General features: G+C 42.1%; 1 protein-coding gene across 1 annotated transcript in view; it reads right to left on the minus strand.

The window, feature by feature from the left end:
- myh11b (myosin, heavy chain 11b, smooth muscle) overlaps positions 1 to 24184 on the minus strand; it is a 153337-nt gene that overhangs the window by 16090 nt on the left and 113063 nt on the right. The window contains 16 exon segments of the mRNA XM_055651862.1: positions 996 to 1208; positions 3665 to 3754; positions 3756 to 3878; positions 4311 to 4559; positions 5327 to 5479; positions 5842 to 5946; positions 6598 to 6804; positions 10741 to 10885; positions 11170 to 11382; positions 12485 to 12656; positions 14452 to 14575; positions 17521 to 17658; positions 19364 to 19570; positions 20359 to 20490; positions 21914 to 22022; positions 22185 to 22345. Of these exon segments, the coding sequence (XP_055507837.1) occupies positions 996 to 1208; positions 3665 to 3754; positions 3756 to 3878; positions 4311 to 4559; positions 5327 to 5479; positions 5842 to 5946; positions 6598 to 6804; positions 10741 to 10885; positions 11170 to 11382; positions 12485 to 12656; positions 14452 to 14575; positions 17521 to 17658; positions 19364 to 19570; positions 20359 to 20490; positions 21914 to 22022; positions 22185 to 22345 (2541 nt within the window).

Genomic DNA, 24184 nt, shown 5'->3' on the forward strand with positions numbered 1-24184 from the left:
TCATGATTATACTTTGTCTGCAGTTTCTCAGCCCATTTCACAAACTCAATGATATCACACAGTAACCTAAAACTTCCAACCACCCACTCAATAACTCCACCAGTCATCATGCCATCTGCAAACTCTCTGATCACGAGTAATACACCCACATCCAAATCATTCACATATATTACAAACTCTCTGATTTTATTTGTTCTCCCTTTTGTTTTTATTTATTTTCCTTTACCTTACAACTGGGTTCAAATGTCTGTCAGCATTTGCTGTCTAGGTTTCAGCAGTGGTGCTAATCATATCATTATTTTGTGTCATTATATTTAATATCCATCAGAGAGTAAATGGATAAAAATTGTGACAGTGTTTTCCTAAATCTTAGAGAATAATTGATTTCCTGTTAATTTAGATTTTACGTTAGACTTTAGAGATACCACGTGGAAACAGGCCCTTTAGCCCACTGAGTCCGCACCGACCAGCAATCACCCTGTACACTAGCACTATCCTATGCACTAGGGGACAATTTATACTTCACAGAAGCCAATTAACCTACAAATCTGTATGTCTTTGGAGTGTGGGAGGAAACCGGAGCAACCGGAGAAAACCCACGTGTTTATAGGTGGAACATGCACACTCTGTACAGACAGCACCCATAATCAGGATCGAACTGGGGCCTCTGGCGCTGTAAAGCAGCAACTCTACCGCTGTGCCACTGTGCCACCCATTCAAGTAAGCAATTCTTCAATAAATCGATATATTACCCCTTTGAATCCAAAGTAGATTATTTGATCTCTGATTTCTTGATTAATACGGGTGTCAGGGGCTGTGGGGAGAAGGCCGGAGAATGGGGTTAGGCGGGAGAGATACATCAGCCATGATTGAATGGCGGAGTAGACTTGATGAGCCGAATGTCCTAATTCTACTCCTATTCCTTATGATCAGGAGAGAAAGATGAATGTTGAATTATTTGAGCAAATGAATTCAAATGTGGTTAATGATCTTACCTGTTTAATGAGCTGTCTCCTCTTCTCCTCATTCTGCTCATCACGGCCCTGCAAGTCACGATCAAACTGTGTTTTCAGGGCTTGCAAATTGACTTCTAATCTCAGCTTGGCATCCTCTGTATTCTGGAGCTCATCTTCCAGCTCTTCCAACTGGGTTTTCATCTCCTCTACTTGTTGCTCCAAGGTACGTTTAGATTTCTCCAGATCATGGACCTTGATTGCAGAGGGATAAAACAAGAGAATGAGGTCTTATGCCAATCATTTCCTGGGAAAAAAATTGTTTCCTTTCCAAAAGGCAAATATAAATATTTAAAAACAAAATATTAAGGTTTCAATATATCAAATGCCAAAAATTACCAGCTCAATCATACCGAAGCACAAATGTTATTTGCCTATTAATAGTCTGGTTACATTTTTAAAATGAACGAGCGCCATTCATGATTTACTTTGATGTTGCGAGTCTTTTTCCTGCTGCACCTCTCCTTAATTTTGTACCTCCCTGTAGCTCAGACTTCCATGTAAATTGTACACCTTCAGTTCAGGCTTCAGTCAACACCTGAATGAACAAAACCATGATTGATGACCGGGCCCTCAGCTGATCAGGCCCCAAGCTATGGAATTCTCTCCCTCTATTTCTAATATTGTCCCGTTTATGATGCCACTTGGAAAAATACCTCCTCGACAAAGCTTTTGGTCAGCCATAGAGTTATAGAGTGATACAGCATGGAAACAAACCCTTCAGCCCAATGTGCCCACACCGGTCAACATGTCCCATCCACACTAGTCCCATCTGCCAACGTTTTGCCCATGTCCCTCCAGACCTGTCCTATCGATGTACCTGTCTAACTGATTCTTAAACGTCGGGATAGTCCCAGCCTCAACTACCTACTATGGCAGCTTGTTCCATACACCCATCACCCTTTGTGTGAAAAAGTTATCCCTCAGATTCCTATTAAATCATTTCTCCTTCACCTTGAACCTATGTCCTCTGGTCCTCGATTCACCTACTCTGGGCAAGAGACTCTGTGCATCTGAATTGAATTTCCTTTATTATCATTCAGACCTTGCAGTCTGAACGAAATTTCGTGCCTGCAGTCATACTTACAATAATACAATAATAAACAACAGAACAGACAGTAAACACGAATTAACATCCACCACAGTGAGTCCACCAAGCACCTCCTCACTGTGATGGAGGCAAAAATCTTAGGGCTGCAGTCTCTTCCCTCCTCTTCTCCCTCTGCGCTGAGGCGATTCCCCACCGGGCGATGGTATAATCAGTCCCGCGGCTCACCGAGCTCCGCGAACGGGCCGGTTCAGACACCGCGGCCCGGGGTGGTCGAAGCTGCCGCCCTCCAGTCCAGCGGATGCAGCTGTTGATCTATTCCTCTCATATTCCTGATCTATTCCTCTCATGCTCTTATACACCTCTCTAAGATCACCCTCATCCTCCTGCGCTCTAAGGAATAGAGTCGCCCCCTACTCAACCTCTCCCTGTAGCTCAGATCCACTAGTCCTGGCAAAATCCTCGTGAATTTTCAGCTTGAATTGAATTGAATTGAATAAACTTTATTAGCCAAGAATGTATACATACAAGGAATTTGCCTTGGTGCTTTGCTCGCAAGTAACAACACGATATACAGTAGACAATTATGAATAAAACTTTATAATTGAAACAAATGGAGAATTAAATAAAATGCCAGAGCAAAACAAAGCTACAGACTTTTGGCTGTTGAGTAGAGCTACTGCCCGTTTTAATGTCTAGCTGTGGCAGCTTTGACAGTCCGGAGTCTCCTTCAAGAAGGAAGTGATTCAAAGAGTTTGTGGCCAGGGTGAGAGGGGTTAGAGATGATTTTACTCGCTTGCTTCCTGGCCTTTGCAATGTACAGTTCGTCGATGGGGGGAAGTTTGTAGCCATCGACCTTCTTGGCTGATCGAAGGATGTGGGCTCCAAGGATGTCATGCTTGGTGGCTGAGCCAAACCTGACCATGATGGAGAAGGTGAGGACAGACTCTATGATGGCAGTATAAAACTGGACCATCATTGCCTGTGGCAGATTGTGTTCCTCAGCTGCCGCAGGAAGTACATCCTCTGTTGGACCTTTTTGACTGTGGAGTTGATGGTAGCCTCCCATTTAAGGTCCCTGGAGATGATGGTTCCAAGGAACTTAAATTGTGCAGGGCTCTCCTAAAGCCTACAATCAATTCCACTGTCTTAAGAGCATCCAAGTTGTTGCGATGGCACCAGGCCGCCAGCTGTGTCACTTCCTGTCTTTATGCAGTTTCCTCCCCATCCTGGATCAGTATAATCAGGTTTGTGTCGTCCGCAAACATGAGAAGCTTGACAAAGGAGCCTGTGGAGGTGCAGTCGTTGGTGTAGAGGGAGTAAAGGAGATGGGAGAGTATGCAACCTTGCTTGACATCATCCTTCCTATAACACGGTGCCCAGAACTGACCACAATACTCTAAATGCAGCCTCACCAACGTCTTATACAACTGCAACATGACCTCCCAAATAGATCTATCCGATCTAGTCCTCTGCTCCATTATCTCCTGATGTAGCTCTGTATGAAATTGTATTTAATGATGCCTGTGTGAAACAACTTGTGGCATAGTGAGATATTAAAAAGATATCTACAAACACAGGATTGTTGTTTTGTTGAACTTACATTCTTTCCGACATCATCTTTGGAGCTAACAATATCTTCCATCTCAGCTCTCAGTAGCTTATTGTGCCTCTCGAGATCTTCCTTGGATGATAGGAGCCTCATCCAAAGCACGAGTCAAGGCCAAGGATTTAGTCTCTTTCTCACGAGCATCAGCTTCTGCCCTATCTCTTTCATCTGCAATTTTAGCAGAGATATTCTTCTCTTCTGCCAGCAGCTGAAAGAAAGAGGATAAAACTCATCTTAACTAAAGATAATTAAAATTATTGTAAATCAAACTTTGGTGGTGATTTTACAGTAGCTCTTGCACAGAATAATGAATTTAAAATGACAATTTAATACTGAAAAATAACTAAATTGAATGCATTTATTCCAAATGTAACAAAGGAAGAAACATGCTTGGTTAACTGGCCACATTGTTGTTTTATTCAATAAAGCCACCATAAGGTCATAAGTGCTAGGAGAAGAATTAGGCCATTCGGCCCATCAAGTCTACTCTGCCATTCATTCATTGCTGATCTATCTCTCCCTCCTAACCCCATTCCCCACCCTTCTCCCCATTCACTAATTTTGTAAAAACTCTTTAAAGAAGATTCTCCCAATCTTGATTTGCCAATTAGAAATGGTTTGTTGTGAAGAGATGTTTGACCTGATCAAATTTCTTTTGCTTCTTCTCCAGATTGGAAACGAGTTGCCTCTGGTTGTCCAGATCCACCAGAAGATCATCGAGCTCCTGCTGCAGTCTGTTCTTTGTCTTCTCCATCTTATCGTAAGCTGCTGCCTTTTCTTCAAAGTTCTGAGTAATTGCTTCAATTTCCCTCTGAAGTTTCTTCTTTCCTTCCTCAAGACCTTCCAACGATGCAGCATCTTCATTCAATTTCTTCTTGGCGTCTGACAGCTACAAGAAAATCAACAAACATGGTTAGTATAAAATGCATTGGAACGTTGAATAGTGTCATTTTTTATTAATTTATGCACAGACACTCTTGCCCAGAGGACATAGGTTTAAGGTGAAGGGGAAAAGGTTTAATAGGAATCTGAGGGGTAATGTTTTCACACAAAGGGTGTGGGTATATGGAACAAGCTGCCAGAGGCAGTGCCAGAGGTAGTTGAGGCAGGGACTATCTCAACATTTAAGAAGCAGTTAGACAGGCACATGGATGGGACAGGTTTGGAGGGATATGGACCAAATGCAGGCAGGTGGGACTAGTGTAGCTGGGCCATGTTGGCCGGTGTGGCCTGTTTCCACACTGTATCAGTCTATGACTATTATTTAATTAATTCATTAAGAATTAAGAATGCATTATGTAATTAATAACTTGAGTTATTTCCATAGTACGGCCACTGTCATTATGCAGACAAATGCTGTGGCCATTCTGTACACAACAGGGTCCCACAAACTTCCAAATAGCAGCAACAAATTTGAAATGCATTAAAGAATAGTGCATGTTATAGTGAATAACACTAGTTACTCACTACTATAGTGAATAACACTACAATAGTGCTTATCGTGTTGAGGCATGATGCTAATGCCGAATGTTGAAAGTAAGACTACGTGTAATTTCAAGTTTTATCTTAAAAAGGTAACAAGACTGTCTTGTCTTCCTGCAGGTTTCTGACTTTAGGGGTAAGTGGCACAAATGAAACTGACACAGCTTGGCAGACCTGCACTGTCAAAGTGGATATATGCCGCTCCAAGTTTCTCTTCGCTTCCGACTCTTCATCCAGCTGCTCTTGGAGGTTGTTCTTGTCATCCTCCGACTGGCGCAAGCGGGTGGACAAGTTCAGTTTCTGCCGGGTCTCTTCCTGGAGTAGTTCCTGCAGAGGAAGGACATCTTGGTAAATCGAGGAGATAGCTGACAGGCTAAGATAATAAATTCCATTCTTTATTCATTATGCTCAATTATTACACAGACCATCCAAGAGCTCCAAAAAACCCCTTTTGAAATGTTAAACTTCAGAAAAAGTTAAATGTTAAAGGAGATGAGTTTGTGATTAAAACAATAATTAAGTTTAAAAGAAGAAAAACCTTTACCATTGCATTCTAAGTACTCTGGTTAATGTTCTATTTTTAAATGGATATTGATGAAAACATGTTTATTAGATTGCCACTTCTTATACCGATTTTTATTATTTCTGTAATAATCTTTTAAGTCAAGTAATGTAAATGCCTCACTTACCTGTGTATCCTGAAGTTGGGAACTGAAGCTCGACACATCCTTGGCAAGTTTAATTGATTTCCCTTCAGCTTCATTTAGTATGATGGTAACGTTGTCAAGCTCATTCTATTGGGAAGAGAAGGTTGTAGTTAGTGGCGTCATTCATTTTTGCTTCCATTTCAATTTTCACAGAGGAGAGGCAGGTGAGGGGGGTGGTCCTGGTGATGTTCTGGTAACTGTGGTAGTCGGTGGATTTGCAGCACTTGTCAGTCATTAATTTCTCCTGTGATAGACACAGAGAGATCAAGAAAGGGGAGAGAGCTGTCAGATAGTCCAGGTGAACTTGAAGGTTGTGTGGAAGTTAATGGTGAAGTTAATGAAACTAATAAGTTCTGCATGGGTGCAGGAGGCAGCCTCAATGCAGTCGTCGATGTAGCAGAGAAAGACTTGGGGATATGCTAATGTATGTTTGCACCAATTACTGTTCAACGTAACCAACAAGAAGGCAGGCAAAGCTGGGGCCCAGCGAGTGGCCATGGCTACACCTTTAACTTGAAGATAATAAGAGAGCATTAGTAGTGGTAAACTAATCGGGCTTCTGTTCAAGGAAGAACTGGAAGGCCTTAAGACTTTCCTGATGAGGGATAAAGCTCTAGCTTGCATTGTTTGACAGGAGTTAAAGAACATTGTAATCAATATTGTTAAAAAAGGTGCAATCACAAAACACTTTAATAAATATCCATATACGTTCAGTCCGTGTGAGAAGGATTCACTGACCTGCAACTTGTGAACTCTTTCATTCAGCTCAGTCCGGGCACGTTCTCCATCAGTCACTTTCACCTGGAACTCCTGTACCTGGTTCTCCAACTTTTTCTTCTTGTGCTCCAATTCAGCTCTGGCTGTGGTCAATACCCTGACCTCATTGGAAAGTTCACTGTTCTCTTTATCGAGGGTCTGTTTGTTTTTCTCAAGGTTAGCCTTGGCCTGTAGAATGTAAAGGACATGCGCTTTAAAAAATAAACAGTTCAAATAATTTAGCAGAGAAAAAGCAGAAATGTTCGTAGATACAGATACCGGCTCAGACTAGTTTATTGTCGCACACACCAGAGTGAAGAGTATACACACAACAATGTGTACAGCAAATACAATGATGAATGGAAAACAACAGAAAGGTGCAAGATTCTGGTGCATTTCGAAGTCGCGCAGAAAAATATAAAAGCACAAGAATGGAACAACTGAACAAGTTTTGTTAATGGTACAGACTCAGGAAGAGGATGGGAAAGCAGTGATTGATTCAGGAATCATCTGAAGGCTGTGGAGGAAAAAGCATTTCTTAAGTCTGGACATTGAAGCTTTCAAGTCCTGTATCTCCTCCAAGAAGGCAGCAGAGAGAAAAGGAAATGGACTGGGTGGCAGGCATCCTTGACGGCACTTCTAGCCTCCTGATGTAATGCACTATGAAGCCAATAGGAGGAATTAATGAACCTGTGATGGACTAGGCAATGCTCACCACTCTCTGCATGTACTGTAAGTAAATCCACTGATCCACTTTCTTGATCATCGCAGTGGACCAGGTTAGGTTGCTGGTGATATGGATGCCTATCAGCAGCAGCTCCATTGATGAAGACAGGGTTATATTCACTTCCTTAGGTCAGCAACCAGCTCCTTCATCTTGCTAATGTTAAACGCCAAGTTGTTTTCCTGACACCATGACACAAGGTTCCCGATCTTTTTCCTGTAGTTTGTCTCATTGTTGTTGAGCCAGCTGTGGTTTCATCAGCAAACTTGAAGAGGTTGAATTAGCATTGTACTTGGCCACATGGGTGTACAGGGAATAGAGCAAGGGACTTAGCGCACAATCCCAAGGAGCATCAATATTGAGGGTCAGCTTCGAGGAAATGTTTTGACCACATCTAACCAACTGAATATATAGGAAGGAACTGCAGATGCTGGTTTACACCAAAGATGCTGTGGAGTAACTCAGCAGGACAGGTAGCACCTGGAATTCACCTTGTGGGCCGAGACTCTTCTTCAGACGCGAGTCTTTTTGCTTCTATCTCTAACTAACTGAAGTCTGCCAGTCAGGAAGTCCAGAAGCCAGTTACAGATGCAGACCCCAGGGTCTAAGTCCAGAGGTGACTCGGTATTACGATGTTGAAGGCTGAACCGCTCTCAATGAATAGCATCCTGATACAGGTTTTCTTATTGCCACGGTGACCCAGAGCTGGATGTAGTGGAAGAGAGATGGCACCCTCTGTAGACCTATTTGTTATATGCAAATTGCAAGGGTGCTAGACTGTCCATGATATTGGTGCAGATATGGCCAAGTACCAATCTCTCAAAACACTTCTTTATAGTTGTATCATTATAGTTAACTGCCAATAGTCATTGAGACAGGCCACTGTATTTATCTTGGGGACTGGAATGATGGAGCTTTCCTTAAATAGACATGGACAGTAAACTGTTGCACTGAGAGGTTGAAGATGTCAGTGAAGACTGTGGCCAGCATGATTGTGCATGATTTCAGAACTTGTTGGTTCTGCATACTTGATCAATATTAATACAATCAGGGTTGATCCTCCATCCCAATGTCTTATTCCCACTCATTTCACAGACCCCTCAATGCATTTTGTGTCTGGAAAACTATCTATCAATTTCTCTGATATTATTCAGTGACTTGGTCGCCACAGCTTTTTGTTGTAGAGTTTCTCACAGTTTCCCAACTCTGCATGAAGAAATGTCTCCTCCTCCGAATCATATATAACCTATATATAATATGCGGCACGGTGGCGTAATGGTGGAGTTGCTGTCTTACAGCGCTTGCAGCGCCGGTGAACCCGATTCGATCACAACTACGGGTGCTGTCTGTAGGGAGTTTGTACGTTCTCCCCGTGACCGCGTGCTTTTTCTCCGAGATCTTCGTTTTCCTCCCACACTCCAAAGGCGTATAAGTTTGTAGGTTAATTGGCTGATCTAAGTGTAAATTAGTGTGTGTGTGTGTAGGGCTAATGTGCGGGGATCGCTGGTGGGCGTTGACGAGCCCTCTGGGGTTCAACCGCCACCCTGGGGAATGTTTCTCCCTGCATCCGGCCTTGTCAAGCCCTGGTGAAATTCTGTATGTTTCAACTAAGTCTCGTCTCTTATTCCTAAAACCATTTTGTACAAAAGCTTAGTTGTCCCAAATCACTCCTTATGTGGCAATCCTGCTCTCATGGGACTGATTGGTGATCCCAGTCTAGTGAATCTAGTGATCTATAACAGGTTACCTATTTTCTATGTTTCTATTAGTGGAATCAAGGGATATGGGGAGAAGGCAGGCACGGGTTATTGATTGGGGAAGATCAGCCATGATCACAATGAATGGCGGTGCTGGATCGAAGGGCTGAATGGCCTCCTCCTGCACCTATTTTATATGTTTCTGTGGTACATCATTTCTTATGTACAGAGCTCAAAACTGCACCCACAGTTCCACGTGTAAATTCACCAAGACCCTCTCTAACTGCAGGAAGACATCCTTGCTCCTGTACTCAATACCAATTGTAATGAAGGGCAGCATTCTATTTGTATTCTTCACTGCTTGCTGCATTTGAATGTTTGCATTCAGTGGCTCCTGTACAGGGGCAGCCAGATTCCATAGTACATCTACATTTTGGGTCAGCACAGTAAAGGAGCTAGTAAAAACTGTTGCCAGTCTTGGGTCATCTGGGTTCAATGCTGACCTCCAGTACAGTGAGTGTGTCATTTACATGTTCATCGGGTGGCTTTCCCCTGGATGTTCCAACTTTCTCCCACATTCCTAAGATGTATTGGTTCGTTGATTAATTGTCGACGGTAAATTGCCGTAAGTGTGTAGCTGAGTGGTGGGATCTGGGGATTTGATGTGAATTTGGAGAGACTAAAGTGGGTTTTGTCCAGTCATCACCTCAACATGCTGGTTTAAAAGAAACATTCCGCACAGATTCCAGGAATTCATCCTGCAAAGTATTATTAATGATTTGATGTGATCAGTCTCTATGTGGATTAAAATCACATTACTAACATGCTTTTATTTGGTGTATCTCAGATCTTCTGTTTGAAGTTATCTTCCACATTACCATGTCTTTTGGTGGCCTTTAGATCCTAACTACTAATATTTGCTGTTGTGAGGGGCTTCATAGATTCATTCAGATTGGTTATATATCTTGATGTCGTAATTTTTCTGATTTCATCCTTTACTGAAAACATCGGCCTTTTTCTTTTTGCTTGTCTTTCCTAAAGTATTAAACATTCTTGTATACAGACATATCCCAGCCTTGGAAATGCTTCCCTGCAAATATAATTCCATAACGACAATAATGTCACTTCCCTTTAAATTCTATTTCTCTCAACAGGACATTCAAATATAAGACATGAAAGTCTATAAGACATTCTATCAGTTAGTATTTAGTGTCATTGGCACATTGTCTTTTACTAGAAGTGTTTTCTTTGTAGGTAGTGACTTCTTTTCAGTAGGATTCAATTCACTAGAGGATGTTTCACTATTGGGAGAGTCTAGGACTAGATGTCATAGCCTCAGAATTAAAGGATGTTCTTTTAGGAAGGAGTTGAGGAGAAATTTATTTAGTCACAGGTGAATCTGTGGAATTATTTGCCACAGAAGGCTGTGGAGGCCAAGTTAAAGGCAGAGCTAGATAGATTCTTGATTAGTATGGGTGTCAGGGATTATGGGGAGAAGGCAGGAGAATGGGGTTTGGAGGGAGAGATAGATCAGTCACGATTGAATGGTAGATAAGACTCGATGGGCTGAATGGCCTAATTCTGCTTCTATTACTTGTGACCTTATGACCGTAGAAAGCATAAGGTTAGATTTCGCCATTGACACTTAAGATGCCACCTGTTAGAATATCTTATACTGAATACTGTATGTTTAAACTCGCATACCCGTTTAGTTTGCTCCAGCTGTTCTGTTACTTCTTCTATTGCCTGACCATGTTTTTGTCGCATTTCATGAATTTGAGCCTCGTGTGTCCTTGTCTCTTCCTCCAAAGCTCGCTTCATCTCCGAGACCTCGTGTTCTCGCTTAGCCCTGTAAGTACACAAAGGAAGGATGGTGTAGTCTGGATTTTCTCATCTAGATTACAGTGATATTTCTTATTAGTTATTCTTCCATTTTGTCATACAGATTTATTCAACAATATATTGAAATATATGTTTACATTAAATTTACAGAAATTTTATATAAGCTTCTAAAAATAGTCTTGAAGGTCTAAAGAATGTGTAGAATCTCTCTGGTATTTGGTATTCAGCTCATTATTCTACTGTTTTCATAAAAGTTTAACTGTTTTTTGTATTGGCATTACAATATAGTACCTCAACTCTTGCTGTGTAGCTGTGCTGTCTAAAGTGTCTTCGAGTTCTGTCTTTAGCGCTTCCAGCTCTTCACCAAGATCTCTCCTTTGTTTCTCCACCTTGTTCCTAGCTGACTTCTCTGAGTCTAGATCTTCTTGAAGATCCGATATAAATGATTCCAACTCACGGATTTTCTTCAGGGCATTATTCTTCTGTGCAGTTTCATCGTCAAGCCTATTTAAACATAATACAGTCAACACAGAGGCACTATTATAACAGTGTATTCAACATGGGAGAAAGGTTGCAAAGGCTAAAATACTTCTATCCCATTGGAAATACACAATTTCATTAGTTTCTCTTCCAGGATGCCAGGGTTAGTACCAGTTGAGGTATCATACAAGGCTTGCTGCATGACCTTAATGTACAAAAGCTTAATTTGCCAACAGAAAATTAGCTGACCAATTGCCCTGGAGGTGATGTCACTATTTGCCCAGGTATAGCATCTGGAAAAATAAAATATGAAAGATCTGGTCTGGTGTTCAAAATGCCATTGTGGTTTACTTATGTTAGGAACATAATTAATTTAATTGTTTCGATTCATGGTTGAATATATCTTTGATAAAGGAAATGACATTCAATTTTCAGTCAAAGGAAACTCAATTTATAGTGTGAAATAATAGTGTATAAGGCAATGGATTTGTGCCAGTTAGTTGCTGATGAATCGTGATCATCTTAGTGATCATAGCGAGCGTTTGTCGGCACTGGGCCTGTACTCGCTGGAGTTTAGAAGAATGAGGGGGGACCTCTTTGAAATGTACAGAATAGTGAAAGACTTGGATAAAATGGATGTGGAGAGGATGTTTCCACCAGTGGGAGAGTCGAGAATTAGAGGTCATAATCTCAGAATTAAAGGACATTCTTTTAGGAAAGAGATGAAGAGGAATTTCTTTAATCAGAAGGTGATGAATCTGTGGAATTATTTGCCACAGAAAGCTGTGGAGGCCAAGCCAGTGGATATTTTTAAAGCAGAGATAGATAGATTCTAGATTAGTACGGGTGTCAGAGGATACGGGGAGAAGGCAGGAGAATGGGGTTAGAAGGGAGAGATAGATGAGCCATGGTTGAATGGCGGAGTAGACATGATGGGCTGAATGGCCTAATTCTGCTCCTATCATTTATGATCTTATGACCAATTATATCAAATTCTAAAATGTTTAATAAAAGGAGCCAACCACAAACAGAGATTGGGACCTCAATGGTTTTATGCAATAGTGCATTCAAATGCTGGATGTGAAACAAAATGGAATAAATGGTTGATTTTTTTTCTCTTCTCTACCTATTCATTGCAACCTGCAATTCCTCTTCTTTCTTTGCCAGCGCCATCTTCAGTTCGGCAATCTGCTGATGAAGTTCTGCCAGTTGTTCGTTCAGGTCTGTGCCTTCTCCCTCCAACTTCCTCTTCAGCTTCTCCAGCTCCTGCCTAGTCTTCTCTTCTTTCTTCAGCCGAACTGTTAAATGCAGGAATCTCATTATAGTCGCATGAGTACTAACCATTTTCAAAGTGATCGTTTATTGTTTAATTGCAGTGCAAAAAATTGGTAATTTTCCACCCAGAAAGGATATGGAGAGTTGGTTAGGAAAAAAAACAAACTCCATTCTACCCTGTAATAGTTAAGGGCACTTGTTAGTTTTGAAATGATCCATTGATAATTATATTGAATTATTATATTGTTAATGATGTGTACTTGTAAAACTTTATTGAGTTTATGTGATAGTAAAGCACTATATCTGCCACTGGGGGGCGTATACCATCGTGCTAGGCAAGTTAGCAAGTCTTGGTGCACTTTTTGTGTAAGAGGGAACTGCAGATGCTGGTTTACCCAGTGTCTGAAGAAGGGTCTCAACCTGAAACGTCACCTACTCTTTTTCTCCAGAGATATTGCCTGATCAGTCTGAAGAAGAGTCTCAACCCGAAAGGTCATCTATTCCTTTTCTCCAGATATGCTGCCTGACTCGCTGAGTTACTCCGGCATTCAGTGTCTATCTTTGGCGCACCTATTGTTCTGGGGTGAGTGCAGTTGCGGACTGGCCAGGGTGTCAGCTTGCCCGATGGCAAGTGGGCCCCTGATGAAGTGGGCCCCCTATATCGTGGGCCCCTGATGAAGTGGGCCCCCTTTGTCTCCTGGCAACCAATATTTTTAGACCCAGTCCGCCACTGGGTGAGTGGACAGTGCACTCTGGAGAATAGCTATACTGGCTCTGCTCTGTGGTTCAACACTAAATTAGAACAGTGAAATTGTTTTGTGGCAGAGTGTGGATCTCTAAATGTGGTTGACATGATCACAAAATTAGAATACTCCAATACACTGCCTTACAGCGCTTATAGGGTCTTACAGAACCTAGTGCCAGAGACCTGGGTTCGATCCTGACTACGGGTGCTGTCTGTACGGCGTTTGTACGTTCTCCCCATGACTGCATGGGTTTTCTCCGAGATCGTCAGTTTCCTCCCTCACTCCAAAGACCTAAGGTTTGTAGGTTAATTGGCTTGGTACAAATGTAAATTGTCCCTTATGTGTGTAGAATAATGTTAGTGTGCGGGGATCGCTGGTTGGTGGGGATGTGGTGGGCCGAAGGGCCTGTTTCAGTGCTGTATCTCTAAACTAAACTAAACAAATTTGTTGTTTAAATTATGCCTTCCAGAAGTGGTCAAATTTTCGAGGTAAATGACTTCTAAGATGCACAAAAGTCTGTCTATGTTGTCTGACTAAATGCCGTGGATATTGAGGATAAAGAAGCAGAATCTTAAAATTAAACTTATGTAATTAAAACTTGAATTAGATATAATTTCCCACTCAGTGTAATGGAAGTCTAGATTCATTTCAGCCGAAAGCCATTAGATACAGATCAATAAGAATTCTTGAAACTAGTATTGATTGCATTTTGCTGAATAATTAATATGAAGCGAAGAAGGATGTGTGAAGTTGAGATACAGATCAGTGCGATCAGATTTAGTGCTGAAAAAGATTTGAGTGCAGAATAGCCTCGTACTATTCCTATCTTTCTGCTTCTTAGCCAGTCTCCCGTGGGTGAGGATGAATGCTTTCATTCCAGTTCTGTAGGTTCTAAAGTGGCTGATGAGCCTATGTAGGACACACGTTGTTGGATGGGTGAATAATTTGGATGGTAAGTGATAAAACCACCTTCTCTCATATACTTCAACTGTTCCTATACACCAGGTGTACTGCTCTGGAGAGTACCTTGTAGTAAATCAATAACTATTGTAAGCATGGCAACCCCTTTTACCTTCTAGTTCTGAAATCATCGATTCATGTTTATTCTTCAGTTTTGTCAGGTTCTTTGCTTTCTCTTCCTCTTCAGCAAGATTGGTGGTAAAGTCAGCTAGCCTCTCATCGAGGAGTTTCTTTTCCTATTGGTACAACATAGTGATTTGGTTAATTTCAAGCGTGCAAGCTGTACATGTGAGCAGGGATGATTCTCACAAGGTTTCCTGATTCACAGATTGTCTGTGCTTCACCAAGGGACCAGGTAGTTGGCACATTAGTTTGTGTCAGTGAATTAGCTGCATTTGAACCACTTGGTTTAATCCCAAACTTTAGCCGGCTCCCCTTCAGTCTCTAAGCATCTTCCCAGCAACCGAGGCAATTACCGCCCAAACTGCGGGGTTAAGGAGAAAAGGCAGGAGAATGGAGTTGGGAGAGAGAGGCAGATCAGCCATGCTAGAGCCATGGTAATAGGGGGCTCCATCGTGAGAGGTACAGACAGGGGTTTCTGCGGCAACAGGCGGGAGTCAAGGATGGTGTGTTGCCTCCCCGGTGCCAGGGTCCAGGATGTCATGGACCAATTGCAGGGCATCCTCAAGGGTGAAGGTGAGCAGCCAAAAGTGTTTGTGCATGTTGGCACAAATGACATTGGGAAGAAGAGAAAAGAGATTCTGAAGCGTGACTTTAGAGAGCCCGGAAGAAGGCTGAAAAGCAGAACCTGCAGGGGGGTGGGAGATTGCAACCTCCATGTGGCATGCCCTGTTTCAACGAATGCAATCAACCTGGCGTGCACAATCATAAGATCAAATAGAACAAGTTGCCCTACAACTTTAAGCTGTGCACGCCTTACGCAAGAAGAAGGATGACCTCCAGGGTGGTTATCTCCGGTTTGCTTCCAGGTCCTCGTGCTGGTGGGGGCAGGAAGAGGGCGACAGGGGATCTGAATGCAGTGGGCTGGTGCAGGGGGCAGGGATTTAGATTTGTAGAGCACTGGGATCTGTTTTGGGGTAATGGTGAATTGGACAAAAGGGACGGGTTGCACCTTAATAGGCGGGGGACCAGCATTCTGGCAGCAGGTGTGCCACTGCTATACAGGTGGGTTTAAACTAAATAGTGGGTGGGGGAGACAAATTGGAAATACAAGGATGGAGTTAAAGGGAAAGAGAGTATAGGATAAGTTAAGAAAGTCACCAGAATTAATGGGAGGGAAAGTTCACGAAGGGATAGGAGAGTATGGCCAAGTGCAATAGGAATCGATGTGAAAGGTGAGGTGAGTGTTATATATGAATGTGCAAAGTATAAGAAGTAGAGTGGATGAGCTTGAGGCTCAGTTAGATATTGGTAGATATGACATTGTGGGGATTAAAGAGACATGGCTGCAGGAGGATCGGGACTGGGAACTGAATATGCAGGGTTAAACATCCTATAGAAAGGACAGGCAGGTGGGCAGAGGAGGGGGGTAGCTCTGTTGGTGAGGGATAAAATTCAGTCCCTTTCGAGGGGTGACATAGGGACTGACGATGTAGAGTCGCTGTGGATAGCATTGAGGAGTATTAAAGATAAGAAAGGGAGTTATCTACAGGTTCCCAAACAGCCCACTCAATATGCAGGTAGAATGGGAAAATCAGGTTGGTTCTGGACCCCAAGAAAGAGAGTTTGTGGAGTGCCTCTGAGATGGATTCTTAGAGCAGCTGGTAATGGACCTACCAGAGAGAAGGCAAGTCTGGATTTAGTGTTGTCCAATGAACTAGATTTAAGAAGGGAACTCGAGGTAAAGGAACTGCTAGGAGGTAGTGATCGTAATATGATAAGTTTTAATCTGTAATTTGAGAAGGAGAAGGTTAATTCAGAAGTGTCAGTGTTGCAGTTGAACAAAGGGGATAATGAAGGCATGAGAGAGGAGCTGGCCAAAGTAGACTGGAAAAGGATCCTAGCAGGAATGACGGTGGAACAAAAATGGCAGGAATTTCTGGGCATAATTCAGAAGATGCAGGATCATTTCATTCCAAGTAGGAAGAACGATTCCAATGGGAGTAAGAGGCAACCGTGGCTGACAAGAGAAGTTAGGGATAGAATAAAACTAAAAGAAAAGGTGTATAACATAGCAAAGAGTATCCGGAAACTTTCAAAGGACAACAGAAGGTAACAAACAGGGCAATATGGGGTGAAAAGATGAAGGACGATGGTAAGCTGGCCAAGAATAGAAAGAAGGGCAGGAAAAGCTTCTTTAGGTATGTTAAGTGAAAAATATTAGTAAAGACAAATGTGGGTCCCTTGAAGGCAGAAACATGTGACATTATTATGGGGAACAAGGAAAGGCAGAAGAGTTGAACAGGTACTTTGGTTCTGTCTTCACTAAGGAAGACACAAACAATCTCTCAGATGTACTAGGGTGACAGAGGAACTGAAATAAATTTGCATTAGGAGAGAAATAGTATTGGGTGGACTGAAGGCTGATAAATCCCCAGGACCAGATGGTCTGCATCCCACGGTACTCAAGGAGGTGGCTCTAGAAATCGTGGACGCAATGGTGATCATTTTCCAATGTTTTATAGATTCAGGATCAGTTCCTGTAGATTGGAGGGGAGCTAATGTTATCCCACTTTTCAAGAAAGGACTGAGAGAGAAAACGGGGATTTATAGACCAGTTAGCCTGACCACGGTGCTGGGGAAGATGCTGGAGTCAATTATTAAAGAAGAAATAATAGAGTGGAGATAGAAGATCATGCTCTGTAGTAACCATCCAAACATTTATCACTACCCATCCCCTACTCCCATTACATTACAACAATTCCAACATTTTCAACATGTTGAAAATTTAGCGGCGACCAGAAAGACGCCACGACTTTTTATGCGACTGAGGAGACTACTCCCGGAGACCACCGGCGAAGATATGATGACAAACTAGTCGCCTGTAGTTGCCTAAAAAATCGCCTAGGTAGGACAGGCCCATTAGGACCTACAGGCCTAGGTAGGACAGGCCCATTACTCCAGCATTCTGTGCGCGTCTTTGATTTATACAGAAAATCACTTTTACGGGGCAGCATCTATTAATATTGCAGGAACCTTGTCGGCCTTGCATGACACTGACCTTTGCAAATTTGAGATTTTGGTCTTCCAAGATTGAGATGTCATCATCCATCTTCTTCAGCTTGGCATCGAGGGTCACTTTGTCCAGCTGTAACTTCTGACGTGCAGCCTCCTCATCATCCAGCTGTTCTTCCAAATCCTTCATAAAAAAAAACATTTATTTTAGAGAGAATATATACATAGGAGTAATTTTATCTGGAAACCAGAAAAGACAATAAAAGGTGAAACACAGATTTACAGTAATTATTACTTAATTTATATCTAAATATGGGGAGAAAATTGACAATTGAAAATCACCAATCCTCTTGGTAACCTCGTCAATAAAACTTATCAGATTGGTGCCATATGATTTCCCACACACAAAGCGATGCTGACTATCTGTAATCAGTCCATGCCTAACCCAACGTTGGTCAGGCTGTGTCTCTTAGAATCCTCTCCAACAACTTACCTACCACTGATGTGAGGCTTACAGTTTGCTGAACGTGTTCAGATAATTTCTGCATGGAAACTGCTCCTTCAGCCCACCAAGTAAATGCCAACCAAGATGCTCCATGCAAGCTAGTCCCATTTATCCATGCCTGGCCCATATCTATCTGAACCATTCCTATCCATGTACCTGACCAAATGCCTTTTAAGAGTTGTAATTGTACCTGCATCAACTACTTCCTCTAGTACTCGTTCTGTATACTGTGGGAAAAGTTGCCCCTCAGTTTCCTTTTAAATTGTTCCCCTATCACCTTAAACGTATGCGCTCTAGTTCTTGATTCCATTGGCCCAGGGAAAAGATTTGGTGCATTTACCCTATCATTTCCCTTCATGATTTTCTGTACTTCTAGAAGATCACCCCTTAGCTTACAGTGCTCACAGGAGCCTGACCCTCTGAGATACTCCAGCATTTTGTGTCTACCTTTGATGTAAAGCAGCATCTGCAGTTCCTTCCCACACACAAAGTTCTATCCTGCCCAAACTCTCCTTATAACTCACGCCCTCAAATCCTGGCAACATCCTTGTAACTATTATCTGCACACTATTACCCAGCATAATGACATTTTGTCTACATCTGAACACCATACTCCATGCGTGGTCTCACCAACGTCTTGTACAACTATAACATAATGCCCCAACATCTACACATAATTCCCTAACTAATGAAGGTCAGCAGGCCAAAGCCTCCATCACCATCCTATCTACCTGTAATGCCACTTTTAGGGAACTAGGTATTTCTAGATCCCTCTGCTCTACAACACTTCCCAGTCCAACTATTCGCTGTGCAGGTCCTGTCCTGGTTTGACCTTGCACGCAAACCTTTACAGTTATCTGAATTAAATTCCACTTGCCCAGCTTATCAGCTTCCACTGTAACTCTTGATAACCATCTTCACTGTCGACGATATCACCTACTTTAATGTCATCCGCAAACTTGCTCATTGTGCCTTGTAAATTCTCATTAAAGTAATTGATAGGGATGACAAGCAGGAATGGGCCAAACACTGATCCCTAACATACACCACTAGTTACAGACCCCCAGTCCGATAAACTACCTTCCACCACCAACCTCGAGTTCCTCTCACAACATCTCGGTAAGTCACTTCCCTATCAAGTTGGTTAGCCCTCCTTGAATCCTATGCAATCTATTCTTCTAGAACATTAGTCTGGAAGAACATCAGAGGCACAAAATTAGTGACCCTCAAATCTTCTGGCAAATCACCCAGGATGATTCCGATATCTCTCCGAGGGCTGCTGAAATGTCTTCCCAAGCTTCCCACAGTGTTCATGGATATAGGTAGCTCATCAGATATACACCTGATATACCCCAATTAAAATCCACCATTAAAATTCACCTACCAGGATTTGGGTCTGCATTTTCTTCTTTTCATTCAACATTAGATGGTTGCGATCTTCCTCCTCTTCAATTCGGGCCTCCATTTCATGAAGGATCTCCTCTAACTCTACCTTCTTACTTTCCAGGCGGATTCTCATCTCTTCTGCCTCCGCATATAACTCAGTTTCAGCCTGTAGTTGCTCCTGAAGGGAAATCCTCTCCTCCACGGTCTACATACACAGTTAAAGACCTGAATTCATTATTCCTAATCATTTACATTACAAATACAAATTGTTAAAGGAAAATGGTAGACACCAATTGTGATTCCATAAAATAAAAGCACATTGTCGTTTCACGGAGAATTATGCTGCGGGGGAATGGCCTATTTAACTAAATTTAAAATGACTTAATTCATTCTTTCCAGAACTGATCTTTGTAGAACAAATTTCCCCTTTAATTGATTCAAATCCAAATGAGAGATTGTTTCTTATGATAATACAGGGTGAAAATATGTTACATTAAGATCAAAAATAGCTTTATTGGGAGATTGTTTAACTTTCCAAAATGGAATTAAAACTTCATCTTTTAGTTTAATTAAGTTTTAGAGATACAGCGCGGAAACAGGCCTAGCAGCCCGACCAGCGATCCCCGCACACTAACACTATTCTACACACACTAGGGCCAAATTTACAATTAGCCTGCAAACCAATACGCCTTTGGAGTGTGGGAGGAAACCGGTGCACCCGGGAAAAACCCACGCAGGTCACGGGGAGAATGTACAAACATCATACAGACAGCACCCGTAGTCAGGGTCGGACCCAGGTCTCCAGCTTTTCAAGGCAGCAACTCTACCGCTGTGCCACCGTGTTGCCCTATCTTGATTATTTCATCATTTCATTATTGGATATCTTGAAAATCTCCATCTCTTGGTATTCAGAATTGTTTCGGCAAGAGGAATGCGAGCGATTTAGAATGTAATAATTCAGTGGAATGGATGCATAGCATGAGCTGGCTTTACCTGAGTGTGCTTCCTCTCCAGTTCTGAGAGGTAAAGCTCTGCCTTCTGTTGCTTTTCTTTTGTCCTTTGCAACTCTTCGTCCTTCAGTAGCATTTCCTCCTCCTGACGCGAGACTTGCAACAGTGGTTTAACCTGCCCAAGAAACCACAGGCCTTGTTGTCACAGGGTTATCTCAAAGATGTGTCCTTGTAACACCCGTGCTAAAAGCAAAACGGGGATGAAGCTCTGCTTCAGACATTTACTGTGTGAAGTGAGGGAAATGACGGGTACTTAGTTGTATCCATATAACCTGTAACCTCTGCCAGGAAAGGGTCAAGTTTGATTTGAACACTTCTATAGAGAAACGGAAGTATGAAGCATTGTGAAAAATGAGCACTGTAGGTGGCTATTTAGTAATGTTAATAGCCATTCTTCTGGTGATTTTCTGTCTAACATTATTGAGTTTCATAGGACCATGGCAGCAGTTGGTTTTCGTAAAGGAACTCTATTGTGGTCAGTATAGTTCCAAGGGGGTGAATAAAAGGAATAAAAACTAGTGTAGTCTTCCATGGATAAACATTGTAAACGATTTTGATGTTATTTGTAAAGTATAACTCCAAACTAATGGGACAGGTTAAAAGAATGGATCAAATGGGCTTATATTGATTGGAATTTAGAAAGATGAGAGGGAATCTTATAGAAACATATAAAGTTCTTAAAGGATTGGACAGGCTATATGCAGAAAAAATGTTCCTGATCACGGGGGAATCCAGAACCAGGGATTACAGTTTAAGAATAAGGGGTAGGCCACTTAGGGCTGAGATGAGGAAAAACGTTTTCACCCAGAGAGTTGTGAATCTGTGGAATTCTCTGCCACAGAAGGCAGTGGAGGCCCGTTCACTAGATGGATTCAAGAGAGCGTTAGATATAGCTCTTAGGGCCACCGGAATAAAAGGATATGGAGGTAAAGTAGGAATAGAAAATTATTTTAGATGATCAGCCATGATCATATTGAATGGCGGTGCTGGCTCAAAGGGCTGAATGGCCTACTCATGCACCTATTTTCTATATTTCTACTCTTATTCTAAGGGAATGGACATGTGAGTGAATAAATGTGAGTTTTATAGAACATGGGAAGCTGTTCCAGAGCAATGTTATCTATGTTTCTAATTAGGATGGAGCAAATTGTAAGGGAGATTTGCTGAGCATGTTTTTTATACAGAGAGTGGTGGATGCATGGAACTCGCTGCCAATGGTGGTGGAGGCAGATGCAATAGAGACATTTAAGAGATTTGTAAATATGCACCTGGGTATGCATGGGAATGGAAGGATATGGATCATGTGCAGGCAGATGAGATTAGCTTATCTTGGCATCGTGTCGGTACAGACACTGTGGGGCGAAGGCCCTGTTCCTATGCTGTGCCGTGTATCTACTGTGTTCTATGTATCCTGGTCTGCACAGCTACCATGTGCCCAAGCACCAGTTCTTGTGTTGTATTGTGCTATGGGCAAGTGGAAGAAAATGCCTGCATCCCTTTATGAAAGTACCAAGTAGATGAAACGTTCTTGAACAAACCTTGGTGAACAGCCTCCACCATTGCCAGTTGCGCAGTTTAAGGTACGCAGCACAGTTTCGCTGAATCACTTTCATAGCGGTGAGTTGCTGCTGCCGTTTTGCAAAGGCCCTGTAACATCAGTGAATCATTAACATCCTGCAACAACTGATGAGAAAACTGATGCACTGCAAAACCATTTTAATAAAAAACGCTCTCGCTAATTAACAATGGGTGCAGTTCAAAGTACTCTTAGTTCTTGTGCAGTAAAATAAATTGTAAAGACATGCTCACTTTCTGGCCAGGAAGCCTCTGCTTTGAGCTTGGAAAGCAATGATGACATCTGTAATTTTCAGGTCTCTCTCCTCTTCCAAGTGTGCCAATACACCAGTTCGGAAGAAGATCTTACTTTGTCCGATCCTGAACAGGTTAGTATCTAGTTCCAGGGCTCTGATCTAAAAGGTCACAATTTTAAAGGCAATTCAGAATTCATTCATTGACCGAAGTCATCTTTGCTAAAGCTGTTGTGGAACTTGTACTAATCTGCATCAATGGGATATTTATTTTGGCTGAGTAGCCTACAAGTAGGGGGCGCCAGTCCGAAATAAGTGGTACGCCATTCATAACTAATCCCGAGTAGAAATGTCACTATTCTAAGCATGGTTTAGTTTAGTTCAGAGATACAGTGCAGAATTAGGCCCTTTGGCTCACTGAGTCCGCACCGACCAGCGATCCCCGCACACCTATGGACCTGTCCCACTTAGAGGATTTTTTGGGCGACTGCCACAAAATTTTCAACATGTTGAAAAATTTTCGGCGACAGTAGCGACAATTTTTATTGTCGTAGGTGTTGTCGTAGGTTGTCGCCAGGTGTCATAGGTGAATTCCTTTAAAACTAGTCTCTGGTAGTCACCTAAGTGGGACGGGCCCATAACACTATCTTACACACACTTGGGACAATTTACATTCATCCCAAGCCAATTAACCTACAAACCTGTATGTCTTTGGAGTGTAGGAGGAAACCGAAGATCATGGAGAAAATGCATGCAGGTCACGGGGAGAACGTACTAACTGTGTCCAGACAGCACCTGTAGTCAGGATCAAACCCGGGTCTCTGGCACTGTAAGTGGCAACTCTACCGCTGCGCTACTGTGCTGAATATTTGAAATTCTATACCTTGGATTAGTTATTGATTTCATTGAAAACAGAAATCTATACAGTTTTGTTTCCTGGTGGAAACAAAGGATGGGGAGGGGTGGAGGGTGGGGGGGGGGGATGTTTAAGGTAAAAGATCAGTCATGATCTCATAAAATGGTGCTACAGGTTTGAAGGGCTTACTTGCGCTTACTATTTCTGAGGTTACCTACAATAAATGGTCTGCCACAGCATATGTACAGAGCAAGAGAGAATGTGAAGCTGAGAGGTAAACAATGATGAAATATATCTGTCCCAATTATTAGATGGGCAAAGCGAATATCCAAAATATTAATCTAATAATTAGTGATTAATGTTTTATTGAGATAAATTATTTTTATGTTATCAATTGCTGTGAAATGGCCAAAATAAATTTGCAAGGTTCGTTAAATGATAATGGCCTACGTTTTCCATTGTGATGGAAAGCCTGACTGCTCTGTGGTCAATCATGCTGTGTGTGTGTTGGTTGTTCTCTACAAATAATTCACTGTGAGACAGTCCTGGCACATGAGTATTGGCGATACCTTGGTGGCCTCCTGGTGGCGCCATTGTCAGCATCACAGTGGGAGAGAGGAGAGTGTGAGGAGGGAAATTGCCACAAACCGTCAGGTTTTAAGTGTAGGAAGGAAGTGCAGATGCTGGTTGAGACCGAAAATAGACACAAAATGCTAGAGTAACTCAGTGGGACTGGCAGCATGTCTGGAGGGAATGGGCGACTCGTGACTGAAGAAGGGTCTCGACCCGAAACGTCATGCAGTCCTTCTCTCCAGAGATACTGCCTGTCCCATTGAGTTACTTCAGCATATTGTGTCTATCTTTGGGCTTCAAGTCTTGAAATTATTTTATTTCTTAAAAGCTAATTTTATAATGCACCTTTATCTAAAGGAGGATAGTTCTTAAATTTGTAAACCATTTAAGAAATCACTTTTAAGCTACAAACCATTTAAGCTGGAAATTATCAACATATTACTATATTATTAATGGTGACATTTCTACTCTTTGCATCCAACCTGCGCTGTCTGTTCCCTTGAAAAATCCAGGATGTGACAATAAATCCCAAGAGCCAGGAAAATAGTGTATAATTTAACAGACTGTATTAT

Source organism: Leucoraja erinacea, chromosome 20, assembly GCF_028641065.1.
Source record: "Leucoraja erinacea ecotype New England chromosome 20, Leri_hhj_1, whole genome shotgun sequence".
Taxonomy (NCBI): Eukaryota; Metazoa; Chordata; class Chondrichthyes; order Rajiformes; family Rajidae; genus Leucoraja; species Leucoraja erinaceus.